The sequence below is a fragment of the Anas acuta genome, chromosome 28 (genome assembly GCF_963932015.1).
Source record: "Anas acuta chromosome 28, bAnaAcu1.1, whole genome shotgun sequence".
Taxonomy (NCBI): domain Eukaryota; kingdom Metazoa; phylum Chordata; class Aves; order Anseriformes; family Anatidae; genus Anas; species Anas acuta.
In genome coordinates this window covers 2,579,721-2,592,201 of record NC_089006.1, presented here as the reverse complement: position 1 = coordinate 2,592,201, position 12,481 = coordinate 2,579,721, and the positions used below count along the sequence as shown (strand labels likewise).

The 12,481-nt window shown below is 42.4% G+C and overlaps 3 protein-coding genes across 6 annotated transcripts; 2 read left to right on the top strand and 1 right to left on the bottom strand.

The window, feature by feature from the left end:
- The first annotated feature begins 1,911 nt into the window (after window positions 1-1,911).
- LOC137845739 (feather keratin 4-like) lies at window positions 1,912-2,794 on the top strand. The gene has a single exon (XM_068663177.1). It carries the CDS (start codon window positions 1,924-1,926, stop codon window positions 2,245-2,247), a length of 324 nt encoding a protein of 107 aa, XP_068519278.1. The 5' UTR covers window positions 1,912-1,923; the 3' UTR covers window positions 2,248-2,794.
- Window positions 2,795-4,734: 1,940 nt separating this feature from the next.
- Window positions 4,735-11,785, top strand: LOC137845738 (keratin-associated protein 6-5-like). Of its 4 annotated transcripts, none has more exons than XM_068663174.1 (2): window positions 4,735-4,900; window positions 10,950-11,785. In XM_068663174.1, the coding sequence occupies exons 1-2, from the start codon at window positions 4,874-4,876 to the stop codon at window positions 11,334-11,336; spliced, it is 414 nt and encodes a 137-aa protein (XP_068519275.1). In that variant the 5' UTR covers window positions 4,735-4,873; the 3' UTR covers window positions 11,337-11,785. The 4 variants fall into 4 exon arrangements, with proteins under 4 accessions (XP_068519275.1, XP_068519274.1, XP_068519276.1 ...); XM_068663173.1 differs by lacking the exon at window positions 4,735-4,900 and adding an exon at window positions 4,907-5,099; XM_068663175.1 differs by lacking the exon at window positions 4,735-4,900 and adding an exon at window positions 8,931-9,002.
- Window positions 6,442-7,430, bottom strand: LOC137845740 (keratin-associated protein 19-2-like). The gene has a single exon (XM_068663178.1). The coding sequence runs from the start codon at window positions 7,347-7,349 to the stop codon at window positions 7,065-7,067; it is 285 nt and encodes a 94-aa protein (XP_068519279.1). The 5' UTR covers window positions 7,350-7,430; the 3' UTR covers window positions 6,442-7,064.
- Window positions 11,786-12,481: the final 696 nt, after the last annotated feature.

The window sequence follows — 12,481 nt, the reverse complement described above, 5'->3', positions numbered from 1 at the left end:
ATTTAAGCTGAGATAGGCGTATGTTGCAATTCACATGGTTACACTCAATTATAGAAAATGCAGAGTTAATTTTCCAAAGGAATGATAAATGTTTCAGTGTCGCCAAGGATGATATGATGATAAATCTCAACATGCAGTTAAACTAGAAGAGCGTCCAGGCCACTTCCTATTGTGTGAAAAACTTGATAGGGATTTCTACTCATAGTAACATATGGGGTTTAGTATTCTTTCAGAATCATTTTTCTGCCAATCTGATATATGAGGTTCCCTCTTCATTGAAAGACAGAAACTATTCTGCAGTGTTACCGTGCCCATCTCTAACTCCCCCAGTAGAAGCCTTTTCCTTGTGAGAAGAGCATGCTGCTGTTGAGAAGGGGAAGGCTTTGAGTTGAGCTTTACTATAACAAAGCACCCCCTACAAATCTTCTTTACTGCTGCAAAAATAGCAAAATCAAATGGACAAGTTGCCATCCTCCATGGCCCACAGGGGATGGTAGAGAGCATCTGTATGGCACAAGCCATTTCCATCCTTGGCATCTGTTGCTGACACTGCTACAGAGTGTTAGTGAACCTCCTCCTCGGCGTCCGTCCGTAATACTGCTGTGTGTTTAACGCCAATGATAACTTCTGGCAGTTGCAATTCATCAGCAATTGGGATTCCAACACAAACCTTCTACTCGTTGTTCTAGATGTGCAACATATATTATTATAATGGATTTAGGTGCCCTTTTATTGAACAAATGACTTGTTTAAAAAAATGACCCAACAATGTCTTGCAAGAACCACACCCAATCTGTTGCCTTTTTGTCTCATTTTCTTAATCATGTCATGATTTATAGCTTCAGAATATGGGATACAATTTCATATAAGATATAGCATTACTTTTTCTCCCCTTTTTTTTCAAAGCTTACTGGTTTAAAGACACACATGCTTGGTGTCTAATTGGAAGAGCAGCACTGACTTATTTGGATATATTACTCTAAAATTCATTCTGAAGGTTTCCACAGAATGCCAGGGCTTTGACTAGACCCCATATTAGCCCAATTTCATCACAGAATTGTGAACCGGGCTACCCCTAGGCCAAGAACCCAGCATATCCCTCACTTTTGCAATTCCTCCTGGGCTGGGTCTGTACATTTTCTTCCAAGTAAATGGCTGTTTTCTGCTTGTCCAGGGATGAGTCCATTCATGGAGGAGACATGAGTACGAACCATATAAACCTCTTGGTTTTTCTGTAATATACAGAATATCCCCTCTATGTAAAGTTTTGAAACAGATGAAGGCAGTGAAGTACAAGTTGTGGGGAGGTGGTGGCGGTGGTGGTAGTGGAAGGACGCTAATAATTAGAGCGATTTATTAAAAACAATTGACATTCATTAACAAAGTTAAGTCTTGAAAGAAATGCGTTTAGTAATTGATTGGGATGCTGTGCACGTAGGTGACTCAGATGCTTTGGGCAGTCTAAGAGTATAAAAACACTCAACATCAGATCTTGCCTGATCATTTTTCTTATTTCTCTCGTGAAGTAGGTAAGCTTGATTTGAATTCCTCTTTCTAAAGAAAGTTTTGCTTGTTTTAAGTGAGGGTAAATCCTATGCAAATATTCTATTGTATCAAACCAAAGTTTTCTTGATGTAACTATATCACTTTGTGACTGCTTAGCTCTTGGCTTTGGTACATGCAGGTCTTCCAATACTGTCTGGGTGATGATCTCCAATTAGTTTTTCATTAAATCTCATTTCCAGTTATTGTGTTCAATATAAGATCTATAGATGGTGTTTTCTAAGAACTCAGCTATGAAATTCTGCCTTTCCCTCTAGCCTGTTGGTAACTTTCCATTTCAGTGTTTGATTGTGGAACTTGTAAGATTTGTTGCCTTATTCTCATCATATTCCCTTGCACTTCAGATTAACAATCCCCCACATGACGCACTCCCTAAGCCCGTGCACCGATGGCAGTCCCTCGCTGTGTGGGGTGTCTGTGCCACAGCCCATTGCTGACAGCTGCAACGAGCCCTGTGTTGTGCAGTGTCCTGACTCAAGGGTGGTCATCTACCCTCCACCTGTGGTTGTGACCTTCCCTGGACCCATCCTCACCACCTTCCCGCAGCAAAGCGTCGTGGGATCTGCGGGAGCCCCTGAAGTTGGAAGTGGCTTCAGTGGTGCCCCTGCTCCTGGGGGCTCGCATGTGTATGGTGGTGCCCGGTGGTCACGGGGGTACCCGGTTGGAAGCTGCAGACCATGCTAAACCTAGTCAGAGGAGCTGCTGAAAGTGGAATGTCCAGGCGCGGATGAGCAGGATGTAGATACCTGTCTGAGCTCCAAGGCTGAATATTTGGAGCTGCCATTAAGTGCATGCATAAATGTTTAGATCTCTGAAGAAAAAGAATCCATTTACATCCTTCTCGTATTACCCTTTCTGTTGTTGTTGTAGTTTTGTATGTTTTATTTTTTTTTTCTTTTTTTCCTAATGCCTTCCATTTTCTCTAAGTACTCTCTTCTCAAAGCTGTGGACTACATTTGTAATGCAGTAGGAGGTGAAGGGATTGGGCTGCCATCCATTTTAGACTGCTTTGTAGGTTCTTTCTGTGGCTAGTGAGGTATAAAAAAGGGTCTTGGAGTGAGCCAGCCCATGCTCTGTGCTTTACGTGTGTCTCTGCAATAGGGAAACAACATCATCTATTACATGAATCACCTTACATCAAATCACAGGTTACAGGCAATTTGTAATCTGTACCATATAATTCTGCCTCTGTATGATCTGCTTCTTTCTCATTAAACATGACCTTGCAATATGTTATTGGCCTCTGCGTGTGTGTGCATGTCTGTTCCTCTGCTCCTAATTCAGGTGCCTTTGTCCTGCTGCCCCAAGCTGATCCTATCGACCTACTTCAGGACAGTGATGGTCAGGAGAGATCTGGCAGTGGGTTGTGTGCACCTCCCTTCTATAGCAACTCCTCTGCTACAGCTGTCCATTAATGAAACCGCTGCACACATCTTTCCTTCTGTTCCCACTTCTGCAAAGCTCCTTCCTCAGTATTAGTTTCTTGTGGGGTTTTCTCTTCTTGGTGTCATCAGCTTCACCTCCCTGTCTTGACATAACAGAATGCCTTGGTGCAGAGGTGCAAGGAGAATTGGTATTTGGGAGAGGGAACTGGAGCTGAAAGTTCAGCTTCTGGTTTTACTGCTTTGCTCAGTGCCTTCTGACAGTGTGGCCTTCTTGTAGGCATGTAGAAATGGATGGTGGAATTAATTCATGGAATTTTGAATTTCCTCAAGAATTTGTAGATAATAAACATTTCAATGTTTTTCTGTTGCTGTATGTTTTTGAAATGTTATGTAGCTATTAATAGTTAAAGGAATGATATAAACAAGCACTGCAAAATGTGAGAATGCTAGATTACTTCAGAGTAGCTGCTCTATGGAGAGCTCTCCCTGTGTAAGGAAAACAAAGTGGACAGGCATTGTAATAGCATGTAATTGACTGTTGGTGAGCCTTGGATGAGATGATTAAACCAAGTTCTCACCAACCACATAAATCCTTCCCCACAAAAGAAATCCCCCAAACCTCAAAAGCCAGATGAAGGAATCTTTATTATTATGCTAATGGTGTATTTGGAAATGAACTCCAGTTTATTATTGAGGCCTCTAAATTTGCCCTTTCTGTTTAATAAGTTGAGACTTGCAGTTACCACAACACACCAAGTTGTCAGTAAAAGTGGGAAGCTTTGCCAGCGAATTTCTGTGGAAATATTTATAGTGCACCTTCTATTCATTTAGATATAAAAGATACTTGTGAAAAGCTCTGAGGCGTTCAGAGGAATGAAGATATTAAGTATCTCAAGATACTGGTGTTTTTTTTTAAGACAATGGAAACATTTTTAACGTCTCTTATCTCATAATGAAATAACGAACCTTAGAATATTCATCAAAATATAGTGAGTTTTGAAGTACTTCTTGTTTCTCTTGCTGTTTTTGATGAAGCCAGTGTTTCTATCCCATGGGCCACTTTCCATTTCTTATTATACTCCAAGAAATATTTTGAAAAAGTTCTAAACCAGCTCATATATAGGTCCAATTTCTCATTTGAGGCTAAGTTTACTCTTTACAAGTGATTCTGACTTTGGCAGTGAATCTTTGTGCTAGAGGCATATGTCCTGCAGCATGCCTCATGTGGGTTGTTCACAAGGTGCATTTAAATTGGTAATTTCCCACTTGCATGCAGTAAATACATCCTGCTTCAGACTGGCATTCAGGACTCTAAATAAAATTATAGGAGTTAGTTTTCTGTTAACTAAATTAGCCATCTATCATCTGTGATCTCAGGCAGGCACAAAGTTCCTCTAATCATCCAACTTTTCTTATGCCTTAGGGCATAACACCCTATAAACTAGGGAAAAAATGCTCTTTACCCACCACTCTGAACAGGTGTAAGCTCAGAGTTGTTGGGGACCTTAGGGCTGATCCATGGGAAGTGAGCATCAGTGCTGTTGTCTGATGGGGCCAAGCGACAGTCTGCACTCCGGTCCTGTGATTTGGGGCTTCTGGGGTCACACTGATGTTCTGGATGGGTGGGTGATAAAGCTGTCTGGTCATTGTAAAGGCAGGGAGCCCCTGCACTGGGGATGCAGTCCACGGAGGTGGAGTTGTACTGGAGCTCAGGGAACTTCAAGGCAAAAACTGAAGCTGAGGTGGTGCCCAGGAGGCTCCAAGCAGAGCGATGGAGGGAAGTGGATGTAGGTGACCCTGTGAAGGGCCTGGGGAAGCTGGGGTCCATGGAGCAATCACAGCCCCCAGGTGGTTCGAATTCCCTGGGCACTGGATGAGGATCACACCCTCTGTCAGAAGCAGTAGCACTGCCGGTAGCAACCTGAATGGGGTGTGGGGAAGGGAAGAAACAGGTAATAGATAGATACTGCTGTATTAACAAGCATAGAGAGGCACCTGATGTTATGGCATAAGCTGAGGATTTCACTCAATTCTTTGGCTTTCCATCTTTTATCCTGCATTGCCTCTTCCTGTGCATCTGTGTGCTTAAGCACTTCCACAGTGTGCATGCAGGTGGGAAAAGCCTTGTGTGCCTGGGGGCATTCAAGGGAGGTAAGCTGTATTTATTGTGGTGGGAGACTCGAACCTTTCTTAATGTTTTCCCTGGGGAACCCAGCCTTTTCTGCTGCTGACAGCAGCTAGCAGAAGGATTATAAAAGGCGTCTTAATGGTTTTGCCAGTTGCAAAGGGTTGTACTGATTTGCTGCCCATGTGTCCTGCTAGGAGCTTAGGGTGGAGGCTGCTATCCTTACTGTTTTGCCAGGGTGTCCTGATCTGACTCTGTCTTGCTCAAACTGGGGCAAAAAGAGGTGAGCTCGGAACAAGGCAGCAGGTCAGGCCAGTCTTTTGGCTGAGGCTGCTCCTTCCCAGGCAAGAAACTGGATCTGTGAGGTTTGTCCTCTGCTCTGGCTCAGTTCAAGGTCAAACGCTTTATGTGAAAGCATTAACAAGGATATAAAGAAATGGGCTTTGGACTGGAGGAATAACATTTGCAACACAGGGACTAGTCTGCTAACTGTAATTGTTTCTAAGCCTATGAAAATGTTTCCCCAGTCTGTTCCACCAGTTAGTTTCTTACTTTTTCCTCCACTTAGCTATGTCAGCTGAGAAGACGTTCCTGTGGCTGTCATGAGAAAAGGGGTAGCCATGTAGGGTATCTCTCAAAAATCAGCCCAGAGGTGCCCCCTCAAAGTCGCTTTTACAACAAGATTTTTGACTCCTGGTGATGTCTTTGATGTATAACTGGGCTTGCATGAGATCCATGCAGTTATGTCTAGGCTACGCTTGTTAAACCACCTTGTTTCATGCCAGATTATAATCTTTAATATTATAAACCTAAATCAAGACTACTCAGTGTTCCAAGGTGACACAGTACAGGCTGACAGGAACTGCTTGAATAACCTGGCTGTGCAGTTTGCAAAGGAGATGATCTCTCCAGCTGATGGTAATGGCTCAGTTGCCTTCAGTCTTTTCTGTTAGGTGTCTTTTTCCAAGCTTAAGAAGCATTGCTGTCTTTCCTTCGCAGACCACCTGATTTTAGCTTCCACTCGATCTTTCTTTTTGGAAATTATTTTTCAAACATAGAACTTAGCTTGCTCCAGGTGTATGTGCGTGGTAGTGCAGACAGTCAGCTGATGCCCTTTTCTGGAGGAATGTTGTGTAAACCCAGGGTCATAGGTTAATTAAAATAAGGTAGAACTTCGTCCTACTTTGAGAGACAAGTTGGGGCTGGAGCATTTTTGAAGGACATGTGTTGTCCTCTAACATCTGGAGTTTAGACCTCCCTCTTACTGTATGGTTGGATGGAGTGGCACTGCTGCTGGTGCATTTACGGTGGCATGTCAACAAAGACAAAAGGAGAAGAGGAGACAGCTGATAATATTATGCAGTCATTTTAATGGAGAAACAGAGCAAGTAGTTACAGAAAGAAAAAGTTTGCAGTTTTACAAAAGGGTCTTCAGCAAGCATTGTGTGTCTGATGCCAGATGGTGCTCTCTCCTCGTGGAAATGGTGGAGTTTGGCAGTCTGGACAAGGTTCTTGCTCACAGTTGTTCATAAGTCCTGTTCACTGCTGTATAGAGCACAGCATGGATATATAACAGGAGCTTCTCTACATACTGTCTTTTGGAGAAGTTTATTGTGAAGCAAAGAGGAGTTTCTGGCAGTTGAAGAAATCTGCTTCCCATTGACACAGGACTGTTCCTATTACTATGGCACTACAAAATACCTGAGAATTAATTTAAAAGTCAATTTTTCCATCAGCATGATGTAAAGGTGCCTCAATACTTGCTGTAATTCAAGTTGCCCTTTAGAGTAATAGCTGAAGAAATTCTTAAAGATATGAGAGGGTTACATATGGGGTAGTACTAACGAAGCCTGGCACCCACACGCCTCACTGAACCCAGCCAGAGGTGTGGGGGCCCAGCATTTCTCAGCACTGTGACCTTAGTCATGAATCTGTCTCCTGCATTTAATTTCTCGGTTTATCTTTCTGCTGGTTCCGCATAGATAGCAGCTTCAATAGCTGTATCTGTTGCCAAATTGAGAAAAGAAGGGGTAGCCATACCCAAAATTGAGGAAGTCCCCATTCCCATAGTAGCCCCCGTAAACATTCAAGCCTCTGCTGCCGTACAGGTTCCCAAAGCTTCTGTAGCCATATGGGCTCCCATATCGGTACTGGTCCCGGTAGAAGCCATATGGGCTTCCAAATCGGTAGCCATTCAGGCCCCCAAAGCTGTACTGGTCTTCGTAGCCGAATGGCGAGTAGTACCCATCATAGTAGAAGTCCCTGTTGAAGGTCATTGTTGGCTGATGTGGGTAAACCTGAAACACAGACCAGGGAGTAGGGTGAGCACGTTAGCTGCCAGCAGCGGGAGGGAAGGCTCAGAGCCCAGGTGGAGCAAGGGAAATGTGCTGGCACTGACCACGCTCCTTCCTGTGGGTTTTACATCCTCTTAGCTGCCTTGTTTATCTATCTAATCCTCTGAATTCTCCCAAACTTTTTTCTCCTTGTCCTCATCTTTTGATATTGGCTGACAATACTCAGAAAATATTCTTTTTACCAATTGAGAGCTGACCTTTCCTCCAAAGTTAATGAAATGTGAATAAAACAAAGAAAAATATGTCACTTCGGGTAGTGATGCTGATTCGCATCAGACTGACAACACACTTCATGCATCCCCCAATCTGGAGAGCCATGGGGTGCTCAACCCGGCATAAACTCAAAGAACACAATGAAATGGAGGAATTTCTTTGATGGATGTCCAAGTAATAAATGTTTCATATTTTTTATCTAAGGATTTGAATTCCCCACTCCTAAGGAAAATAATCTAGAGTTGGAAATTACTTATCACTTCAAAATTAAGTTGTCTCCTTACGTTCTGCAGTGCTTTAACGCCTGCTATTAAATAAACACAGGAAGAGCAAAACAAGTTCCAGTGAAGGAATTGCATTCAAAATGAGAAAAAGAAACTGCTTACAGACTATCCATGTATACATGTGCATATATGTGGTGTTATGTACATGTACACAGCACAGCCTTTTAAATATGTCCACACACACATGTATAAATATTTTTATCGAGACATGCATACAGATGTATATACACGCAAATATATATATATATATATATATATATATATATATATATATATATATATCAAAAAGTATAGAGTAGAGTCAGTATGGACTTACCCAGTTCACTGAGGAGAGGAACTCAGGAGAAGCGAATAAAACTTCGGAGTTCTGGGTCCGTATATATACCTTTCTAAACTCAGGTGTTAGTTATACAATGGATCTAGTTGCGTGCATTATTCCTTCAACTGATGTAATCGGAGTCAGTGATTTTCATATTTTCAAAGTTTGATGGGATGACACACATGTCATACCTTCAGAATTTCTTTCATCTTAAAACAAGAAGAAATGGGCTCAGCACATTTCTAGTAAAATTGCATGGAATTCTTTGTAGTTGGATGGATGGGATGTTTAGACCATTACTGGTTGCGCAATCTGCTTGTAGGTACACCGTTTACTTGGCTTTTGCATCTATGGTGCAACACAGAGGGGAGAAAAGGAATATATTTGTTCTGGTGTGTTGAGAAGTAGTGCTTCAGTGCTAGGTTATAGGTTGGACTATTTGATCCTAGAGGTCTTTTCCAACCTAAATGGTTCTGTGATTCTGTTCAGCAGCATTGTGACCTGTACTTAGTGCCTGATGATATTCGTGGGGTTCTTCTCTTGCCAGCGGCTTTGGTTTTGTCTCAAGTTCCACAACACTGATTTTGAAGAAATTTCTCTGCTTCTGCTTTAAGAATGTTCCCAAGTATTTCCTCCTGCTTTGAAAAATATATACATATATATATTTATTATTATTTTTATTTTTTTAGCTTTCAACTTTCATAAAACATAGTGCATCACCTTATTAGGACTTGGGAACAAGAGACCTTGATGTACATTGTAAGTGACCATATTATTAAAACTGGGGGTGTCTTTTGGTGACAAACTATTAATATTTAAATACTGCAACACTTTGCAAATTGAAAACATTAATGAGTGTTTATGAAGTGCTTTGGTATTCAGAATTCTGAGGAAGCCTCAGCATCCTGCTTGCTCATTATTATCCTTATTTTATATTCAAATTAATGTCAGAAATTAGGTGAAGGTCATACAAGGAGTTCTGTAGCAATCTCCAGTATTCTTCACTATTGTACCATATTTGACATGTGAGGTTGATTCTTTGCTAAGAAAATATTAACATCCAGCCTTGGAAGACAATATTTAGCACACCTCTCCAAATCCTTATCATTTATTATTTTCGAGGCAAAGTTCATACTTGTTTTCTCCACTTTATTCTGATGACCTCAGGGTCATGTCCTCTAATGAATTAAAGTGCAAACGATGCCGCAGTTGTATTTTTGCTGAAAACATTTTTTCTGCTCACGCAGCAACATGACTTTTATTCACCATGGACATTTTGGAGGAATGCAATTAAGATTTATTTGTAGTTTGTGCTGGTCCTGTTTGCTGCAGTTGCTAAGTAGCTTAATAGAAAATTCCTAAATAAATGTTTGCACTTCCTTTAAGCAGAAAGCCCCTGCCGTAGCACAACAGAATTTCTGATGAACAATATTTCCAAATGTAGGAATATTTTACTTTTTTTTACTGAAATTTTCTCTCCCTCCAATGGCTTTGGGAACTTACAAACGCCTTTATATAATATATAAATAAACTTCAGTTTTGACAGCGGAGACAATAAAATGGTATCAGGAATGTAGTTGGCCCAGAACATTTTAAGATGAAAGAAACCTGTAATATATGTGACATATGGGAGGTTGAGAACACACTAATAATCCCAAACAATGAGGAAAATTATATTAATTGAAGATATGACGTGTACAGGCAAATTTGTTTTCCAACCAATAAGGCTACAAACTCTTTGAATATGCAGGGTGTCTTAGATAAGCCAGGAGGGCAAAGGAACAGTATAAAAAGAGCTCAGAGCTCCAGGCTCTCCATCAGCTCTCTTGCCTTCCTTCTCCTGGTGAACTCGGTAAGCCTCTTCTCAATTCGATCTCTTCGTAAGGCTTAGAGATTTTGGTCTGCTAGTTTGTTGGGATTGCAGCTCCTCTGAAGTGTAAGATTTCTCCATGCCTCGTACCTGTGCCTACTGCTGTGCAGGAGATTGCAGGCTCAGAATTTTAGAGCTGGGGCTGAAACTCTCCTGGTCCTGTTGGTACTTGGAATATTCAGCTCCTGGTTATCAGGCAGCTCTGTGGAGAACTTAAGAGACTTACAGAAGGATTTCCCTGCTGCGGCCCTCACTGGGTTCCTCCATAATTCTCCTATTTTATTCAGAGGGAGGTCTTCTTGTCTGTTTAGCAGGACTGGAATTCAAACTGATATTCTGATATGTCAATGTATTTGTAGTTTCTTGGTTTTGCTGTTAGCATTTGAAGATCCCAATCCAAAATCTGTGAATTACTGCAACAAGACTTGGAGCTGTTCTGGTTTACTTAAAGCTCTCTTGAAGACAGTCTTGAAGGATTTGGGAATGTAGAGCTTTATGCAAAGCTGATCTCCTAAAAGAAATTGGGGATTGATTACTCCTTACCATATTGACTAAGAAAAATCCTGAAACAAGCAACAGGGAAGTTTTGAGCTGTAACAGGTCTATTCCCTAGCTGGTAAACAAGAAAGAAAATTAAATGTTTTAAAAAGAACGGAAAAATGAGAAAGCTAATGACGGTAGGTGGGTGAAGGTGAGAAAATGGAAATAGAAGAAGGGATGTAATAAGGAACCAACATTTAGCTTCTGTCTTCAGTGAAGAAGGCTTTGGACTCTGAGGCTGTTACTGCCTGGAAGTGTTTCTCACTTTGGCTTTCCTTCCTGCTGCTGCATTTCAGGTTTGCCTCCATCGCAGAAAGATGACTTTCTTCCAAGGCCAGTGCGAGGATGACTGCTATTCTCCCTGCGGTTACGGGGGCCTGTATGGCTACCGGGGCTACGACTGTGGAAGCCCTTGCGGCTACCGGGGCTATGGGAGCCTCTACGGCTACCGGGGCCTCTATGGCTTTGGGGACCGCTATGGCTTTGGTGGGCTGTACGGTTCCCGGGGCTTCTATGGCTATGGGGATGGCTATGGCTATGGGGGTCTGTATGGCGGCTATAGGGGCATCTATGGCTATGGGGACTGCTATGGCTACCCAGGCTTATACAGCAGCCGCTACGGCTACCCCTTCAGTTCGCGATATGGCCAAAGATACGGCTACGGGAGCTGCTACCCCTGCTAAACCCAGCGGGAACATCCCTGAAGTGAGGATCAACCCCGGCCTGGCAAGCATGGACTGACGGTGAATCTCAGTGGCGGTGTTTCCTGATGCAGAGAGCCCCAGCGCCAGCAGCCACCCCTCCGCAGGGGCTTTGAGTGCTCTGCACCACCACCCAAGTGCTTAAAATGTTTCTGTTTTCCTGCTTTGTGTCTGCTTGCTCTTGTGTACGTCCCATAGTCTCCTCTTGATCCACTGTTGGATCAAAAAACTTGCTTCTCATCAATGCTATGGTTCTATGTAAACTCTAGAAATGCTGCTGCAATATCTGGCTTTTACGTTTGTTGCAGTGATGTATTCTGAATGAATGGTATAGGCAGGGTGTTATGTGTCTTTGGGAATGTAGCCTTTCTGTTCTGTATACCTTTAAAAGTGTATCTACCTTTCACATTAAAAGTTATGCTTCATCAGTACTGTACTTATGGTTTTATTTTTCACTTCCATTTCTTAAATATCTTGAAATCAAGAGCATCACAGGTGGGGTGTCTGAAAGTTGTTGTTAACTTCATGCACTCCTGAATTTTTTCTCAGAACCTTGCCCTCCTCAAACTGGGAAACATGGCCATTTGCTACTGCAAGAAACTTCAGCTGTATCTCTGATGTATTTCTCAACTCCAGGCTCTTGTTTTATGCACTCCAAAGAAATGATTCATTTAAAATGCTTAGGTGCTGCAGAGAAGGCAAATCAGGTCCTAGACTGCATCTGCATGGGCATTTCTAACAGGCAGATGTGATCATCCCACTTTAATCAGTGCTTGTCAGGAACACCTGGAGCCTTGTGTCCATTTCTGGTCCCATGATTCAAAAAAGACAAGGACAGACTGGAAAGGGTCCAAAGGAGATGATCAAAGGTCTGGAGAACCTGCCTGGTGAGGAAAGACTGGTGTAGTTTGGTCTGGAGAAAAGCAGGCTCGGGGGGACCTCATCACAGTGTTCTGGTATCTAAAGTGTGGCTAAAGATGTAGGTGCTGTCTTCACAAGGCCAAACATGGAAGAGACGAGGGGAAATGTGTTACAAGCTGCATCAGGAGAGGTTTTGTCTCCTCGATACAAGAAACTTTTTACAATAAGGTCAATCAATCATTGGAGCAACCTACCCAAGGATGTGG